Source organism: Pecten maximus, chromosome 10 (genome assembly GCF_902652985.1).
Source record: "Pecten maximus chromosome 10, xPecMax1.1, whole genome shotgun sequence".
Lineage (NCBI taxonomy): Eukaryota > Metazoa > Mollusca > Bivalvia > Pectinida > Pectinidae > Pecten > Pecten maximus.
In genome coordinates this window covers 2,117,115-2,137,887 of record NC_047024.1, presented here as the reverse complement: position 1 = coordinate 2,137,887, position 20,773 = coordinate 2,117,115, and the positions used below count along the sequence as shown (strand labels likewise).

Genomic DNA, 20,773 nt, shown 5'->3' with positions numbered 1-20,773 from the left:
GCCCCAACACATTTCAAACAACTGTATCATTTACGTTACGGTGAACTTTTCTCCAACTATAAATGATATACATATATGATTGTGCCATTACAGTGGAGGTACCTGGCCCTGGTTGACAACAACCCTTGGAATTCCGTGGGTTATTATATGACAGTGTCTACAGCTCTGAGATCGTCAAAGAACCTCACATCAACTCCGTATTTTAACATCGTAGGCAGTCACGGTGAGACTGGGCCGAGGATCATTAGTGATGGCCTTAGAAAGGTAAAACAATACTTTCTGGTATTTGTTACAAAACAATAGATCCATCGGTGGATTAAAAGTCACTACCAATTAACACAGTATTACTGAAACTGATATCCTTCAAGGATCCCGACTCAGAACAAAGGCTACTGCACTGTTTATTTTGTTTCAGAACTTCCGTCGGGGAACAACATCCCATTTCTATGTCACAACCCCACAACACTTGGGAAAGCTGAAACACGTGACTGTATGGCACGACAATGAGGGCTCGTCACCAAAGTGGCTGCTCACTAAAATCGTTGTCCACGATCTCTCGGATAATCAAAGGTAAGATGGTGATGTGTCCATAGGTGCAGTAATGTTTGATTTCGGAACCGGGAAAATAAGAATAAAATATTTTCGATGAAAGTTTGTTAGAAGGGCTAACGTTAGATACTCCATATAGAGAGTTTTACAGGGTCCAGCATGCGAAATTTAGATCCCGTGACACTTATTAGAACTCAATTGCCAGCTTAATATCATTCCAGTATTTAAAACGTGTAGTTCTTTTGTATAACGTTTAACAGATACGCGTTTGTTTGCGGGGAGTGGATGGCATTAGACAGAGCCGATGGCAAACTCTGGAAGCGTCTTCCCGCCCAGGACGAAAACGCCATTGGTGGTCATCTGTTATTCTCCGAGCTAAGTCTCCGACAACTGTTTGATGATAACTTGTGGTTCTCTGTTTCTGCTCGGCCACACTTCAGTAGGTTTAATCGGGTTCAGCGAATGTGGACGATTGGATCACTTTTGTTTCTCTCTATGATTGTATCAGCCATGTTTTACAACACACCAGCAGGCAAGGAGAACAGTATTGCGTTGGGACCTTTTAACTTCAGCTACAAACAGGTATATGTCGGATTCGTGGCAGCCGCCTTGGCTGTGATCCCAACTTTCATTATCATGGCTATTTTCCGGAAAAGAACATTCCGACATGAACTCAAGGGAGAAGTCTCCAGTGCTACTTCCGGAAATGAGAAGTCAAAAGCTCCTCGTCGTCTCCCCTGGTGGACTATCTTCGTTGCGTATGCTCTTGTGATTGCAGCTATTCTTAGCAGCTCAACGTTCACGTTTCTGTACTCACTCGACTGGGGTCCCGAAATCACACTTCAATGGCTGCTTGCCTTCTTCATTGGAACATTGCAGAGCGTGGTCATCGTTGAGCCTCTCAAGGTAACGTAGGTTATTTTTTATAACAGCAATTCAGTAATAAGAGTAAAATAATTCCGAGAGTAAAATAAAATCTAAAAGACCCGTACGTAGATAAAACAATTAGAGTAAAGCAGTTAAAATGGTACTTCAGATTTAGCTAAACATTACCGATGTGAGTGTAAACTACGGCTTTCCTAGAAGACAGATACACAAGAGTAGCACCGACCCCGTGTTTTATCTGTGTACTTCGAACTCTTCTCATGGTTAGACCCATCCGACCCCACGAGAAAGTTAAACATGTGTTGAATAAAGAACTAGGCGATAATTGTAAAATAAACAATGTGTATATTTGTAGTAATACTTCCCTGTTATGTGTGTTGTATTCTTTCCAGGCTGTCGCCCTTGCCGCCGTGGTTGCTTTCTGTTGTAGCGGTGGTGCCCGTAAGGTACTAGTGGATGTGCCCATGACTCCCAAGACTAACGAAATACAAGGTATGATGTTGTATATAACATTGACATCTAGCAAAGTACAAGGTATTATGTTGTTATATATTTCCTTTACTGATTATGATGATGCACCCCCCTGTCGCTAATTGCTGTGTCCAAAATAGGTCGAAACAGTTGTGATGCAGTCTTCTTTACCCTTGATTCGGAATAAAATGTGGATGGTACCAACTTCATATTTCACGATGTACAATCTTTAGAATCCACGATCGGACGTGAAAGGTCATAAGGAGCACCTATTTCCAAATATTGTACTATCTAGGTACGCTGTCCTTATACTCGGGCTAGTACAAAACCAAACTAAACAGCCCCAGTCGACATTGTGACTTATATTCCGAGTTTTTGGTAAGGAGAACTGATACCTAGTCGATTAGGAAGTATACATACGAGTCGTACACATTGCATATCACATGATTATCACATGAGTATCACATGACTAAACACCCTATTTATAGTGTTACATCTATAACTATTGCATATCACATCAAATACGTTGATAGATTTCGAGAGTAGGTTGATTATTTGCTGTTAAAGCCATTTCTGTTCGATACAAATGTATCCCGATGCCATTTAATTCTCTCACAGATGTTGTCACATGTGGTACATTTTGACCAGCACAGACTTCAGCCATTGTGTTTTGCGTTTATTTTTGATGATTTGTCATGTGTTAATACTACAGTATGTAAACACTTTCCATTTCGTTAGATTACGACGTACCAATCGAGAAACAGTGGTACTCAAGCAGCATTCCAAGTCCCCAAGATATTCAGGAGATCTCCGAGATAGATAAAGATGGACACCGGTTGAAATTAGATAGACAATTGTCCAAAAAGCTCGTTTCCTGGTCCGTGCGTATAGGCTACGTTACACTTATCCTCATACTGTGTTCTCATAACTTTATCGATACAGCATATTACCAAAACAGTTATCTGAGATCAACGCTGGAGCCGAAAACAAAGGTAAGGATTTCTGTCTGTATATCCTGTAGATATAGGTTGGCGAATCGCAACACATGGAATGTACCCGACGACAATCTAATCGAGTCGCTTCGATTCTAAAAAGTAGCATAAGCAGTCGAACCGATATGATCTGTGATATCAGGCAATATATGCGTTGTATGATATGTGATACCAGAAAACATATTATATGTGATTATTTGTCTTTTTGACCCTGTACCGTTTTTGAGTATTTCTGATATACTCTTTGTACAGTTTACTTATACATGTTCTTGCAGTCGTTCGATCTTTATTATACCCCCGCAACGAAGTCCGTCTGTCTGTAGACGCATTTTGTCCGGACAACTCCTCCTAAACCGATGGGCCGATTCCAATGAAACTTCACACACATATTAATGATCATGTGTAGATGTGCATGACACTTTCTTTTTCTCAAAATTATGGTTGCTATGGCAACGGGTCACTATAAACAGATTTTCTGATAAGAACCATAACTTTAAGTTTGTCCGGACAACTCCTCCTAAACCGAAGGGCCGATTCCAATGAAACTTCACACACATCTTAATGATCATGTGAAGATGTGCATGCCATTTCTTTTTCTCAAAATTATGGTTACTATGGCAACTGGTCACTATAAACAGGTTTTCTGATAAGAACCATAACTTTAAGTTTGTCCGGACAACTCCTCCTAAACCGAAGGGCTGATTTCAATGAAACTTCACAAAAATATTGAGGACCAAGTGTAGATGTGCATGCCACTTTCTTTTTCTCAAAATCATGGTTGCTATGGCAACTGGTCACTATACACAGGTTTTCTGATAAGAACCATAACTTTAAGTTTGTCCAGACAACTCCTCCTAAACCGAAAGGCCGATTTCAATGAAACTTCACACAAATATAGAGGACCAAGTGTAGATGTGCATGCCACTTTCTTTTTCTCAAAATTATGGTTGCTATGGCAACTGGTCACTATAAAAAGGTTTCCTGATAAGAACCATAACTTTAAGTTTGTCCGGACAACTCCTCCTAAAACGAAGGGCCGATTTCAATGAAACTTCACACAAATATAGAGGACCAAGTGCAGATGTGCATCTCACTTTCTTTTTCTCAAAATTATGGTTGCTATGGCAACTGGTCACTTTATTACTGGGTTATCTTAGTTGGCCTCTAATTAACAGTTCCAATTCACCATTGACTCGTGTAGATTGCGGGGGTATTAGTCAGCCATCCTGGCGACAGTTCTAGTTCTATCTATTGTTATTTGATGCATATGTACAACTTATGAGCTTTGTGGTTACATTTAGTAAACTGTCAGTGTGTCCCATCTTTCTATGTTTACGTGTATTTAACCTGTAACTATAGACATCTTTATACTGTATCCATTTAAGCATTGCCATAACAATGCCTTTAACATATTTTTTTCAGATAAGACAAGTGGAAGATATCTATACATGGTTAAACGATGTATTTATCGTCAAGGTCTTTCCAAAGTTTGCTTATAATGGACGAATTAGAGCGTCTTACGTACAGAAATTCTTTGATGACGAATATCTATATAGGATGGGGCTGATTAGAATACGCCAAGTTCGGTCCTCCGGTAAGTTGACAGTGTTGTCTAGAAATGTTGATTAGCATAGCGACAGATTAAGGGTTAGGGTTAGCCGAAAGATTAGAATTACGATTTCAGAAATTTTGATAATACCGCGTTTCTAAGTACGATTTCAATGATAATGATCAAACAACTGTTAAAAAACGATTTCAGTAATTTTGATTAAACAGCTGTTAGAATTACGATTTCAGTAATTTTGAAAATATCGCTGTTAGAATTACGATTCCAGTAATTTTGATGAAACAGCTATTAGAAAGAGATTTCAGTAATTTTGAACAAAAGCGCTGTTAGAATTACGATTTGGGTAATTTTGAAAATAACGCTGTTAGAAAAAGATTTCAGTAATTTTGATGAAACAGCTATTAGAAGTACGATTTCAGAAATTTTGATAATACCGCGGTTAGAAGTACGATTTCAGTTACGATAGGTATTCTCTTAATTCCATGAATTTACAAAAGATTTTCAAATATTCAACTTCTCTGTTTATTAATTTTTCAGAGAAATGCCAGACGTTCAAAAAGTTTGCAGGTTTTGTGAAATGTACTTCTGATTACTCGATTAGTTCAGAAGTAAATGGCGAATTCTGCAAAGGTAAGTTGTTTTTTTTCAATACGGTTCATACTGATAAATCACAATAAGACGTTTCACGAGGGATTTGCCAATGTAGAGAACAGGGAATGTTCAATTTGTTTTTTAATCGCAGCTATTCGTGGCATACATATATAATGGTAAAATAAATCATTACTAATGAATATTCTTCTTATTAGAATATAGCAAAAATTGTCTTGGCTATTTCTAATCTACATACATATATAATGTGTAGATCTATTATATTGTATACGTTCATACAAAGTGAATCACGTGATATATATAAATAGACCCACTCTGGGTTTACTTTTGGTCTCATACTTTAGTCTTAGGCTAGCTTCAAGCAGAATATATATCCATAATTGAATAGCGACAATTAAGCATAACGCATTGAAAACCATTACATAGGTATAAGGACACATTTAACTAAAGATTCTGCCAAAGGTTTTGTCAAAGGTTCTGTTACAAGCTGTCAATCTACACCAACTGTTAACCACCAGTTATGGTCTTCCATATATTCTGAATCTTGTTTTGTGGTATATCAACTTAGGATGGCAGCCATACAACGATACCTGTTTCGACGAAAACGAAGAGCTGGACTACGCATTTAAATACTATACATCCGAAGACACGGAGGCGGTTCTTACTAATGGGGAACACGCCATATACGGATCAGGAGGCTACTACATCGATATCGGTCCCAAACAATCAGCTGCCTTCCGATCTGTCGCCGACCTGAAAACATACCGATGGATCAACAATGAGACCAGGGCGGTCTTTGTCACCTTCATGGCGTATAACGCTAACTCAAACCTTTTCAGTTACGTCAACGTCGTATTCGAGTTACCTCCCTTTGGAGGAATAACATTCACGATGACTGCGGTATCTGCCAATTTGTACCCTTACAACACGGCGTGGGATTATATTATTCTCTTCTCTCAGTTCGTCTTCATCGTTGTCGTCGTTATCAGACTAGTACTTCTCGTCAAAGATGGCGTCGTGTCCAAAGGGAGAGTACTCCGTACACTGGTATTTTACATCACTTTATTTGATATAGTGATTTGTATCGCCGCAATAGTCTGTTACATTATCCGACTGGATGGGACCATTACCGTTATTGAAAAAATAGCCAAGAACCCAAGTAAGTAGTTTATCATGACTCTTTATGATATTCCACTATAGGAACTGTCTGTCATTAGTGTCGGCAATAAAAAATATGATTAATAATATTTATTGTTTCACTATAACAATTCATTAAATTATCCTCTTTGGTAGATAGGCACTTTGTCAATCGCGCTAGCCATGACTTAAAACAAACCTGAATCCATTTTACCCGACAATAAATAGAGGATATCTAACAGTGTCTTCAGTAATACCAAATATATTTCACGAGTGGGGCTAATATTTTGATATTTTTCATGAGTGCGCAGCACGAGTGAAAAATATCAAAATATTAGCCGCACGAGTGAAATATATTTGGTATTACTGAAGACACTGTTAGATATTCTGTTTATTACATTTTTTATCAACGAAAACCCTACCCCGTATGCTAACTAGGACTACAGCGATAATTTGTAAACAATAAAGTAGTTTCCCCTGTCCAGGTGCTGACATATATGTCGGGCTTTCTGATTGGTCAATTATTTGGTATTTTTTAATCATTGATTTGATTGGACAAATCAGCAAAAGTGATATTTTTCACTAGTGAAAAATATGATATTTGTCACTAGTGAAAATATGATATTTGTCACTAGTGAAAAATATCACTTTTATACAATGAATAATTTTTGATATTTCACTGGTAAAAATGTAATAAAGCTGTATTATTCAACTCTATTTTCAGGACAACATGTTTCGTTTGAACTAGCCAGTACAATGGATTCTTTCTTCATGGCCTTTATTGGTTTCGCATGCTTCAACGCCATCATCAGCCTGTTGTCACCATTGACCTTCAACTACCAGTTCCATTTGTTTAAGGTGTTTCTCGATTTGTCTCGGCACACACTGTTCTCACTCTTTATAGTACAGGCTATACTTCTCGTTGCCTTCACATCTGTTGTGTATATGTTCTTCAACACGGACCAGTGGGAACTACGGAATATTTACAGTACATTACTGTTCCTGTACCGTGTGGCTTTGGGGATGTTCAAGGTGAAAACAAGCATCAAATTCCTAGATTACGGCAGCATCTTAATATTCAGCATTTTCGGGTTCTCTGTCAGCATCCTAATGATGAATCTTTGTGTGAGCGTACTGAACGAAGCATTTGGCCATGCTCAGATTGCCGTCCAGAAGAACAACAAGCATAAATTTGATAAGGAGCTGAATGACTTCCTGCATTGGAAGCTTAACAACTTCTGGAGAGCATTGACGTTTGGTCGTGGGAAGAAGGCCAGTGTTATGAGTAAATATGCCGCCCCCGGTAAGTGTTGAGACTGTATACTATAGTTTATGGAGGATTTCACGTTGATAGAATTGTACTAATTATAACACTAATTGCTGTTCGTTACATTATTGGTTTAAAAACATTTTCTTACACAGATATTTAACTTATCTATAACACCTCCATAATTAGCCAAAGTACGTTAAAGGTATCGAGCCTTCCTTGCTGCTTCGTTGAAACACTGTTCTTTATTATAATCCTTGTGAAACATATCTAAGTTCTCAAACATGGAGGAAGCATGCCAAGTGGGTTAGAGCATAATAGCGTGGTTTGTATAATCATTTGTTGAAGAGCAATTTCTACTTGCCAACAAAAACAAAAATATCAAAGATGGTATATCGCCGACATTATGTATACTGATTATCACAAAAACGCATGAAATGACACCCGCGGTATAGAGAAAAAAATCGACATTTGTCGGATATACAAGCTTATTGAAAGAGAAAAAACAGCAAGTATATGGACGATTGTTTGTGTATTTGTCACAATAATATCTGTCATTGTGGTTCCACTGTTACCTGTATTATATTTACAGAGGAAGAATTATCGGACAGGCGTCAGCGAATACAAACGGTATGTTATTCTAAGTATTTATGGGATGACGTCATGTTTATCATCTATAAGATACATACGTAAAGCGGGGGAAACATGGTAATACAAATGTAAGACGAGTCAGGGACGACTCAATTTGTTATCATTGTTATCAAGTATACTAAAAGATCATTATTATCATAAAGTAAATTTGTCCACACGGAAATGCGTGTTTGTAGTACAAATAACGTGCATTTACTTATCATAGCTAAACATTGTTTTCTTTATTATAATTTTTTGAAATTGCAAACATCAGGCATTTTGGCTCAGGTTTGAATCCCCGATAGCAAATAGTAAAGATACAAAGTTCGCTTATTTCAGTATTAAGATTATACATGTTATTTCAGTATTAAAATCATATGTATGTACCTGTTTTATTAATGATTATTTTGTTACAGATGAAAGGTTTTGAGAACCTTGTATTTAGCATGGCCATTGATGCGGCCTCCAACGAGCAGCAGATATTTAGAACGTGTCTAAACTGGCAGCGAAAGAAACCGGACCGGACCCAGTTGCACTCTACATGTTCTGTGAATACAAACGAAACGACTATTAAGTAAGTATCAAACAATACATCTGGTTGTATTTTAAAATGACGATCGGCAATACCTGTAATTATATGCATGCTTTAATATTACAATAACATATAATCATGAAGCTGATGAGTAAATTGTAGTTTTATAGACATAGGATGTTAGAATACACACGAAGATATATTTCCTAGACGATTTTGTATTGTAGTCTTTTGAGATAATATTTTGAATTTCGTGAATGTCGGAAATGACCCTTTATTGTACGATTTATTTTTGGCGACCAAACACCTACGTTTAAGATTGATATAAATATTTCTAAGTATAAAGAAATAATAATAACGGCGATCTTTACGTACCTAATAAAGACTTTACGTACCTAATAAAGATGCGGAGCACGAAAAATATCTAACATTTCATCATTTTTTAACTTTAAATCTGGAAGATCAAAAAAGAGAAGCTCGACCATTTGGAGGGTGGTAATGGCGACAAGTATTATCCTACTGTATACAAATATTCAGCAGTTTATTTTTGTTTTAATGTATCATAATTACTCCTTGGATAATATGTACAGGTACTATGACAATACCTCCACGTTCACGATGGCCTTGGTGTTTCCGATGGCCGTCAGTGACAAGGACGTCATCGTCCAGAATATTGACGTCATCAAAACCAAAATGCGACACCTGTATCCGTGCGACCATTCCTCCGTACCATTGAGTAAGATGTTTAGAGTGAGAGCTAACGTAAATCTTCGCAAGAAGGTAAGGGAATCCGGATAAACTTTATCATTGAGACGCTAATCAAAATAACTTTTTAACGCAATAGATATAATGACTTAATATTGCAGAGTATAGTGTTCTCATCTGATGGACTAAAATTCGCCTGCTTTCCAAAGTTGAACTACTTTAACTATTTTGTATTGGTATACGTATTACGTCAGTAGTCGGCATTTATCACGGAAATCATTAAAATGAGAACATGTTCTTGCATATAGAGTCATCTGTAGGCAAAAACGTTATTATCTAGAAATGAAAAATAAGAATTGGGACCACTTATCATACCCGTATAGTGGTAAGCTGTCTCTGCTGGTAAGTTGTATGTACAGACCTGGGTAAACAGCTGATGCTGAAGGTCTACAGGGTTTATCTGATCTATATAACAATTTTATATATCTTCATATTCGATATATCTTCGCCTGAAATCGAAGGGACTTTTATGGTCTATGTTACCTGTTTTTATAAGCCCTTCAATAAGAATCGCGAAATCAGAAAAAACTTCTTCGAGAGAGGTACATTGTTTGTTACATGGGGATGCCGATAATCTGTTGGAAGATCTGTTCATTCATCAGACTTAACAAAGACGTTGTTGATGTCGATATCACGATGTACATCAGACATATTTACCTCTTGTGATCAGACATATATACCTCTTGTGATCAGACATATTTACCTCTTGTGATCAGACATATTTACATCTTGTGATCAGACATATTTACCTCTTGTGATCAGACATATTTACCTCTTGTGTTTACGTTTCAGAGTTCTGTACAAGTATTGGTTGTCGATACAAAACCTAGGAAGGCAGTAGATTTACCTGCGTTTATTGTGTCGTCATACGACAATGGCAAAACATGGGAGACAACTGCAGCCAGCCCAGCCTCACGTGTCATACTAAAGGTCGGTGAAAAATTCACCTCATAACAAACAGTAAAATTATCCATGTATTATTATTTATCTTACTTCATGGCTTTGACAATTTTTGAAAATGTCAGATTTACTTATGGTTTTTAACAGTCCAAACCAACTCTATCTGTTTTCATTTTTATTTCTTCTTCTATAAGAACTCGTCATGTGTGTCGGCGATCATCCGCGCATGTCCGACGCACTTTATGGCCGTCTCATGCGAGCTGTGGCCGGATGTGCCCGACTACTTTATGGACCGACTTGAGATGCACACTTTGACCCCTAGAGGAGGGATGATCCGGCTCCGGTGTAACAACAGAATCACAATCACAGCTGACAAACATTCTGTCGACGATGATATCGACATCTGCTTCCTGGTAAAGCTTGATAAGTGCAATATGTCGGCAATGATATTGACATCTGCGTCTCGGTAAAACTTTGATAATATGCAGTATAAACTTGTGGTTTCTCTCGGTACGATTTATATAATAGTTATACGTTTTAACAAAACAAAAGTCCAGCATGCGTTATTAGATTTTAAATGGTTACAAAAAATAAAAGCTATGACTTTCATTATTTGATTTCATTATTATTTTATTTAATATTAACAATACTTGAAAGAGAGATAAGTGTGAACCTGTTTCGCTATAGTTCTTTGTTCATGTTTTAGGAACAGGAGTCGAGTCCTACACCAGTCGTCACTATTACAGCGACAGAGGACATCACACGGCCCCTCAAACTGTCGATTCCGCTTAATATGCTAGACAGAGGAGGTATAGTACTTATTTAATGAAGATTGTATCAGATAAACAGAGAGGTTGGGACGTTACCCTCACGTGTACGCGTGCGTGTAGGTTACACGTGGACGTTATTTTGAACGTTGTAAAACGACGTTACGATGTATACGTGTATGAAGGTGTGTTTGTGTTTATTTTGAACGGTGGATTCCTCGATATTGCTCTAAAACATAACACTCTACAGAAATCCATCACTCAAACACGATTGTCTAAACATTTAGACTCCCTAGTAATCGCCGCGCTACAAGTTGGGGCTAAGTGTAGATGCAAAATCGAAGCCGTCGTGCACACATACAATGTAATCCTGGATGAACCTGCTTTACATGTACACGTAGGGTTTCTTAACCCCTCTACTGTTTATATTTAATAGTACGATGTGTGAACATCTTTCACATTTTGTCAAATACTAAGCAGAAATTGTTTTGCTGGGGTTGCCAGCCCATTCTAGCCAGTTATTACCCAAATGAAAATCTTCATTTTGTGTTTCTTCAAAATACTTTGTTATCGATTACGATTTATTTGAACTTTATTAATCGAGTTATGAAATCATATCACAAAAAAGGAGTTTCTCTTTCGTCATAAACTGCTTCTTGTTGAAAATTAAATTCAAGTTATTCTTTATAATCTAGTCCCTGTGAAAATCCATTTTTTTTTTTTTTTTTTTTTTGATGATCTTTATTTTCTCAAGAAATTCTTTCGCCAATATAAAGCAACGTTACAAACGACAACGTTTATTTTTTTACTATTGTTTCATTACGTTATTGGTTGATCGCTTAATTTGTATTACAATGTAAATACTTCTTACATGCAAGATTAAATGATGAGGCAATGAAGTCATTTTTTTGTATTACAGAGATTGCCCAGGGATTGATCATACTTGTCAAGGACGGTGACCTGAAATGGCAGAAGGCACCATGTGAGGCGCGCAAGGAACACGGCGCCATTGTCTTCATGGTTAACAATTTAAACAGACGGTAATGTCGTGCTACCAGTACATGGCATGCCGCATAAGAAAATAAGAATACTCCGTCCTTATTTGAAACACTGATGCTCGTTGCGTGGACAAATCCACAGGGACTTGATAATTAGTTACAGTCTACATGTATTTGGGCCTTTCCTAGATTAAGTTTCGGTCAACACCAGGGGTGTCATTTTTACCGAATTTTAATCTAGCCCCCAAAAAGTCTCAAAATGTGGTATACACACTAGGAAAGGTCCAAATACATGTAGACTGTATAAAATGTTCAAGTCCCTGTTGAGAACTACAGAGGGGCAGTTATTTAGTGATTTAATATGAAGGGGATTGAATGAAGTTTGTATGTTTTGTAAACGTGAAATATGAGAATATATTCCGACCACAATATTCATAACAATCTAAACGTGACGTACCGGGTAACGGCTAACATCGGCAACCAAAACTAACCAGCAGAGCTTACCAAACGTTACTTTTTGGAGGAATGATCTATCCCAATTAGGAAGACTATTGATTTTAAAACATTTTGTAAGCCTGCTGTATAAGGAAAACAAATGACGTTTCGCACTTTTTTTTTTATTTCAGAGTTGCGAAGAAGATACTAGTAAAGAGAAGTGAAATTGAACAGGTAAGGACCCGGGTTGTGGGCTAGTCTGTCATTACTGTTGTAGTGTTTCAGCTCCCCTCAGAAAGCTGGCCTGTATGTGATTTATATTTCTGAACTACTCCAATTATATTGACTACGAGAATAAAAAGCTTCAGCTCCGTCTTTAAGTTCCCCCCTGTGATCACGTTCCCCCTGTGATCACGTTCCTCCTGTGATCAAGTTCCCCCTGTGATCACGTTCCCCCTGTGATCACGTTCCCCCTGTGATCACGTTCCCCCTGTGATCAAGTTCCTCCTGTGATCAAGTTCCCCCTGTGATCACGTTCCCCCTGTGATCACGTTCCCCCTGTGATCAAGTTCCCCCTGTGATCAAGTTCCTCCTGTGATCAAGTTCCTCCTGTGATCAAGTTCCCCCTGTGATTTAGTTTTCAATGTGATTAAGTTCCAAGGGTGCTTTATAGCTATATAGAAGAAAAGAAGGCAATTGGTACAGGAAATTCTAAGCGTCTCTGTATATATTATACATTATTAGCTCACCTGAGTCGAATGGCCAGTGAACTTATGCCTTGGCGCGGCGTCCGTCCGTCCTCCTTGAGCATTTGCTTAAGATTGCTTCTAGTCAATAAGTCAATAATGTATTTGAAACAAATTTTCATAATATCCTTGAGGGAAGGGCAACAGTTTTTTTCTTCAATGGTGGCTGTAACCCTCATAGGGCCTGAGGGGCGGGCCCAATATGGGAAATAGAGGTAATTCCTTTAAATCGCTACTCAGAAAATCATGGGCTTATAATAAATTTGAACCAAATATGGTCAGAAACATCCTAAAGGAAATGGAACATATTGGAGCATAAATAGTGACTCTGACCTCTCTGGGTCAGGAGTGCTGGAGTCAAATAGGACAAATAGAGGTAAGTCCTTGAAATCGCAACTTATACTTTTGAAACCCTTGAGATACCCAACCCATAACCGTATACAGCACCGCATGGCACCAAAAGATAAACACATTACTGTTTTTAATATAGACCCTGGTGTCTTCCCCCGCCCCTAGGGACTTACTGGTAGTTTCTAGGTTATATTTTTGAAAAACCGTTGAGATATCCATCCCATAGATATATGTATATCTTTGGAACCTTTTAGACCCACATCCTATAGCCATATATAGCACTGTTGGTCATAAAGAGATAAACACTCATGTTGTAGAAATAGGCCAGGGGTCTTCCTTAAGGACTTTCTTGGTTATTCTTTGTAAAATGTTGAGATCTCCATAACCATTGTTTATCAATCCTCGGGGTCTTTTCACATCCGTATGGAGTCTGGGCTTAGACATCAACAAATAACGCTAGTTTTGTCAAATCAAACCAGGTGAGCGATACAGGCCATTTTGGCCTATTGTTTATAGCTAAATTCCTCTCAAATCTGTCTTCTTAAGGGTTAGATGATAATAAAGAGTCGTTTATAAATATATGACAGCTGGAAATGAGGTTTTACAAAGCATTTGCAGCTATGCGAATTATATACATAATGTAATATTGGAATGATGCTTATTTAATATCATGTTTATGTTCAACAAAGATATAATATATAGATAGAAGATCAACATGTTTGGTTAGTTTAGTTCTTATAAATTATTGTTTCACTTGCATATTATATAGGAGAATTTAAAAACAACGTATTCATCACTTAACATCAATTATGTTTACATAAATATGATGTCATGTTTTAATTGTGAAGTCAGTTATGGAATGTTTATATAATTATTCCTGTTTGGTTTTATTGTCAGAACCTGAGTACTGCTGCCATACCTGACCGTGAGTAAACCATGTGTGGAATTAGTCCTATTTACTTTTTAAAAACTTACATACTAAATAAAAAGTAATCAATTATTATTGGACCAAACATACATCTGTTTTGGTAAGATTAAATTATATGTAATACTGACAGTACACGCAAATAAATATATATTCGTAATTTCTTTTGTCTGTAGAAATCAACGTCTGCTCGCATTGTCCTTTGTCTTTACTAATAAATGTCTGCCTTTATTGTCCTTTGTCTGTACAAATGGGTGTCTTTCCTTTTATGCTTTGTCTGTACAAATGGGTGTCTTTCCTGGTGATTTTTTTTTCTGTACAAATGGATGTATTTCCGTTTGACTTTTGTCTGTACAAATGCATGTCTCTCCCTTTATCCTTTGTCTGTACAAACGAGTGTCTTTCCGTTTGTCTTCTGTCTGTGCAAATAAATGTCTATCCGTATTGTCGATTTGTTCTGTACCAGTTACAAATCGAAAGTACGACGCAGGTGCAATTCAAAACGGTACAAAGACGAAGTCCTTTTGATTTTTGGTCAGTCATGATATGGTTTCTGGTCATGATCACCATTTGCACCCAGGAATTATGTCATAAGCAAGGTTAAAATGCTCTGATCAATCTCTTTATTCGTACAATTTGTAGGTGCTTGGTAAAAGTTATGAAACATTTCCTTTTGTGATTGTCTTTCTATATCAAGGTGTTTCATCTGATATGCTGTGGAATTTTAGCCAGCCATCTTCACGATGGTGAGCTGTTCAAACCCCCTTGTCAGTGGTTCCATCCGTCTGTCGTTCGTTTAAAAGCACTCCTTGCTCTGGCTTTTTAAACGAACATTAATGTTCGGTTATTGCAATCAAGAACTGGACTGAGAAATATGACCATATTTGGTAACCACATTCACCAACGTTTTATATAGTGGTTTTACCGAAAATGTTGAAATATATTCAGTAGATGTTTTCAAGATGCATACGATTTGAGAAATGCATTACGCTAGCGAAATGTTAAGACTAAATGAACCTGAACTTTGCGAATAACTCCAGGTCAATATATTTATGTAAACAACTATTGCACAGGCGCATTCGTCTCCGGATGTTTAGAAAGTTTTGCTCTTCCGTGTTCATTCCAAAACGGCTGACATTATAGCATAGGTCTGCAAATATGTCCGCGATTTACTTAAATGTGTAATATGTATATTGTAGAATGTTACATCATTATCAACTAGGTGTGTATTTCTATAATTTAGAGAAAGAAATATATTAATAACGGCATACGAGACGATACATTGTATCATACTATACATGTAGGTTACTGTACGTGTTAACGGTGTTTGCGAGAAAGAACTGTACATACATGTATGTATAGACTTACAATTAGGTGGCATTTGTGGTCAGGGTGACTGGTCATAGCGTTAACGTTGTCATCGATTTCCATATACCAATTTCCTTTGATGAAAATGACCAATAAATCAAATGCAAATGATAATATCTTGTTATGTGCACGGGATTGCTTGTTGTAGGCGATACTTTGATCGTATTTACTGTTGTAAGGGAGGTAACTGCAAGATTACGGCAATCAAAAGTTAAACCAATTTGATTGGTCGATTCTTCCATGATTTTGGCAGGGGGTTTACAATCGAAGTGACAGATAACTACGACAATATTAAGATGATATCAACAATAACATTTTTGGATACGTGTGGTTGGCAGTTGTCATGTTAAAAATGAACAATTATATAGGTTGTTTTTTTTCGGCAAAGACGAGAATTAGCGGACTTGGAAATACCGAAACGAAGAAAAATGGGGGTTAATTATGATATAAATTGGCATTATTTTCAGAGGATTGACCAATATATATGTTCTTCAATGCCTAATTGTATCATATATAAAATATTAGAGGTTTATTTGACCGAATTTTAAATGAATTATTCATTTGCGAATCGCGGCCCGATTGTCGTTAGAGTTGAATTACCGAAATGGCCGATAGTGGACCAAAAATCGATATTTTTACGAGAATTTTTTTTTTCATTTACCGGGATGTATTTTGAAATAATTTGCAAAATACCGAATTCACGACCAAATTTTCGATTGTGACGAACTACTGAGACGGTGTTAAGTTCATGTTAAGTCAATCTGATTAAAATCAGCTGTGACATGGCTACGTTTACTATGCACTACTTCTACTAGGTATTTTTTTTAAAGACGGAAATCCGGATTTTGTAAAAACAAATGCAAAAATACTTGTGATATTCACTTAATTTGATATTCAGCGGTTAATTGTTATCTGTAGTTTTATAACTTCTGACATATTGTGATTGATACTCTATATAATATTGCTGTGGAACTTGCGTTATTTTTCAAACAAATTCATTTTAATAATTTGTTAATTTAGAATGTTCATCGAGTCATGATCAAGACTTGAAATTCTCACTTCACCATACTTCAAACACGGAGTAATCAATGAATTGATAAACTGAAAATTGAAGTCAAGCAAATGAGTTAATATTTACCTTAAATATTTTTTCAATATACAACAAATGTTCAGATGACTATTTGTGCCATGCTGTTACAAGATTTCAGTTACAATTCTAAAATTGAATTAGTATGTAAATATATGTTATACTGTCAATATCCACAAAGCGAGTGTAGTCTACTGTACTCAAAGTCATGCCAGTAGATAGCAGTACATATACTTACTGCTTACATCTAGTGCTTACTTGTGTGAACTATAAGTCAATAACAAAATGGTTAATATATTTCTATATATGACTACACAAATTATGTGGTGTCTGAAGATCTGAATGAAGTTAATAAACGATGTATTAAATTATTTTTATGAAATATTCAAGTCACAGATCATTCTCTTTTAAAAATATTGATTTCAGGTCCATTTTGGTAATTCAACTATGACGGCAATCAGGCCTCGAATGGCGAATGATTACAATTTTTTTTAAATATGTCTCGGTCAAATAAACCCCTAATATTTTACATATGATTAATTTTGACATTGGAGAACATATAATTGTGTCCATTCTCTAATATAAGCACTGGTAGAAAGTACAGAATAGAGCTTCATAAATATATTACCAAAATTACTAATTACCCCGGTCAATATAACATTTTACATCAACCTCCCATGACTGATGGTGAACTTAAACTTGCAAATCTTCAATGTCATTCCAATTTTGATATGTGTAAATATATACACGTACGGTATATATATAGATATAGATATGGAATGATTCACAAATTTGCATACAGTTACCTCCTGTTACAACGATACCACATGATGTAGATTATATTATATGATATATACATAGCTTTAGCAGGTCTGTTTTAAGTCACCCTGTTGATTTGTGGCAGTGCCACAATGCTGACTCTGACTTGCATTGGTAATGTAAAATTGAGGTTAGCAATTTGACTTTTAAAATGAATCGTTTCTCTGAAAATACAGCTTTCAAATGAAATTGTTATTTGTGGAAGACAACACACTTACATCATTGTGTTTTAAACGTTTGAAGCTTGATTTTCACAAATCCTATCCAATCAACTTTCAAGTGACGTATAATGAAAATTGAACTGGCATATCATTACATGTTGTTTTTACACTTTAGTACAAACCGCTTGCTCGCTGTTGTTTGGTATGACGTATGTTGTTAAGTTTTTAGTTTGTAAAGATGTTGTTTGGTATGACGTATGTTGTTAAGTTTTTAGTTTGTGAAGCTGTTGTTTGGTATGACGTATGTTGTTGAGTTAAGGATTTAGTTTGTGAAGCTGTTGTTTGGTATGACGTATGTTGTTAAGTTTTTAGTTTGTGAAGCTGTTGTTTGGTATGACGTATGTTGTTAAGGATTTAGTTTGTGAAGCTGTTGTTTGATGTGACGTATGTTGTTAAGTTTTTAGTTTGTGAAGCTGTTGTTTGGTATGACGTATGTTGTTAAGTTTTTAGTTTGTGAAGCTGTTGTTTGGTATGACATATGTTGTTAAGTTTTTAGTTTGTGAAGCTGTTGTTTGATGTGACGTATGTTGTTAAGTTTTTAGTTTGTGAAGCTGTTGTTTGGTATGACGTATGTTGTTAAGTTTTTAGTTTGTGAAGCTGTTGTTTGGTATGACGTATGTTGTTAAGTTTTTAGTTTGTGAAGCTGTTGTTTGATGTGACGTATGTTGTTAAGTTTTTAGTTTGTGAAGCTGTTGTTTGGTATGACGTATGTTGTTAAGTTTTTAGTTTGTGAAGCTGTTGTTTGGTATGACGTATGTTGTTAAGTTTTTAGTTTGTGAAGCTGTTGTTTGATGTGACGTATGTTAAGTTTTTAGTTTGTGAAGCTGTTGTTTGGTATGACGTATGTTGTTAAGTTTTTAGTTTGTGAAGCTGTTGTTTGGTATGACGTATGTTGATGAGTTAAGGATTCAGTTTGTGAAGCTGTTTTTTCCTTATCAGTTTCTTGATGAATATCCTGTACGGAAAAAACATGCTTATAGGTAGTTGGTCATATCTTTTCATAATTTCACAATATCATGTTGGACAAATTCATTTTTAGGGGGGGGGGCCTGAAGTGAATCCCGCCATCCAGACCCCCAACACTAATCCAAACCTCGAAAAACTGGTCTGAACCTCAAACAAAAGTCCGACTCGAACACTTGTACCAACCTCAATCAAAACCTTGAACATTAGTCTAACCCTCGAACACACTTATCCAAGCCTCGAACACTAGTGAAAAAAAACTACTCGTCTAAACCTCGGAACACTTGTCCAAGCCTCGAACACTAATACAAACCTCAAACACTCGTCCAAAACTTGATCACTAGCCTAAACTTTGAACACAAGTCCAAGCCTCGAACAGTCTTGTCTAAATCGCCACACTTGAACAAACCTCAATAACTCCTAAACCTTAATATCTTTACAGACTACCTTAGAACGGCGATCAGAGCAGTGTGTAACAGTAAGATATCACGAAGATGGCGCTATCTAGGAAAGGCTCTTGGACTACCCATTATCTATCTGGATTGTCTGGACAGAAATGCCCCTCTATGTTCTGAAGAGAAATGTAGTTTCGTTCTACATGAGTGGTACATATGTAATCCCGGCGTGACTGTTGATGATTTGGAAAAATGCTTAAGAAAACTTGGATTTCCACCGGTCAACACACTCGCAATGTACATATAAAACAGTTCAAGTGATTCCGAGGGGAGGATTTATACAGCTGATTTCTGTGATAGGTCGGACTACCCCCACTACGGTACAGCTGATTTCTGAGATAGGTCAGACTACCCACACTACGGTACAGCTGATTTCTGTGATAGGTCGGACTACCCCCACTACGGTACAGCTGATTTCTGTGATAGGTCGGACTACCAACACTACGGTACAGCTGATTTCTGTGATAGGTCGGACTACCCCCACTACGGTACAGCTGATATCTGTGATAGGTCGGACTACCTACACTACGGTACAGCTGATTTCTGTGATAGGTAGGACTACCTACTCTACGGTACAGCTGATATCTGTGATAGGTCGGACTACCAACACTACGGTACAGCTGATATCGGTGATAGGTCGGACTACCTACTCTACGGTACAGCTGATATCTGTGATACGTCGGACTACCCCCACTACGGTACAGCTGATATCGGTGATAGGTCGGACTACCCCCACTACGGTACAGCTGATTTCTGTGATAGGTCGGACTACCTACACTACGGTACAGCTGATTTCTGTGATAGGTCGGACTACCCACACTACGGTACAGCTGATTTCTGTGATACGTCGGACTACCTACACTACGGTACAGCTGATTTCTGTGATACGTCGGACTACCAATACTACGGTACAGCTGATTTCTGTGATACGTCGGACTACCAATACTACGGTACAGCTGATTTCTGTGATACGTCGGACTACCTACACTACGGTACAGCTGATTTCTGTGATAGGTCAGACTACCTACACTACGGTACAGCTGATTTCTGTGATAGGTCGGACTACTTACACTACGGTACAGCTGATTTCTGTGATAGGTCAGACTACCCACACTACGGTACAGCTGATTTCTGTGATAGGTCGGACTACCTACACTACGGTACAGCTGATTTCTGTGATAGGTCGGACTACCTACACTACGGTACAGCTGATTTCTGTGATAGGTCGGACTACCTACACTACGGTACAGCTGATTTCTGTGATACGTCGGACTACCAATACTACGGTACAGCTGATTTCTGTGATACGTCGGACTACCAATACTACGGTACAG

At 37.2% G+C, this 20,773-nt stretch overlaps 1 protein-coding gene across 1 annotated transcript; it reads left to right on the top strand.

Annotated features, from left to right (window-relative positions):
* The first annotated feature begins 4,339 nt into the window (after positions 1-4,339).
* On the top strand, positions 4,340-20,080 carry LOC117335766. The gene is made up of 14 exons (XM_033895946.1): positions 4,340-4,491; positions 5,002-5,094; positions 5,642-6,232; positions 6,935-7,513; positions 8,070-8,107; positions 8,524-8,681; positions 9,230-9,419; positions 10,197-10,334; positions 10,499-10,717; positions 11,011-11,113; positions 11,991-12,111; positions 12,696-12,738; positions 14,499-14,526; positions 19,427-20,080. Exons 1-14 carry the CDS (start codon positions 4,455-4,457, stop codon positions 19,684-19,686), a joined length of 2,598 nt encoding a protein of 865 aa, XP_033751837.1. The 5' UTR covers positions 4,340-4,454; the 3' UTR covers positions 19,687-20,080.
* The last annotated feature ends 693 nt before the right edge of the window (positions 20,081-20,773 follow it).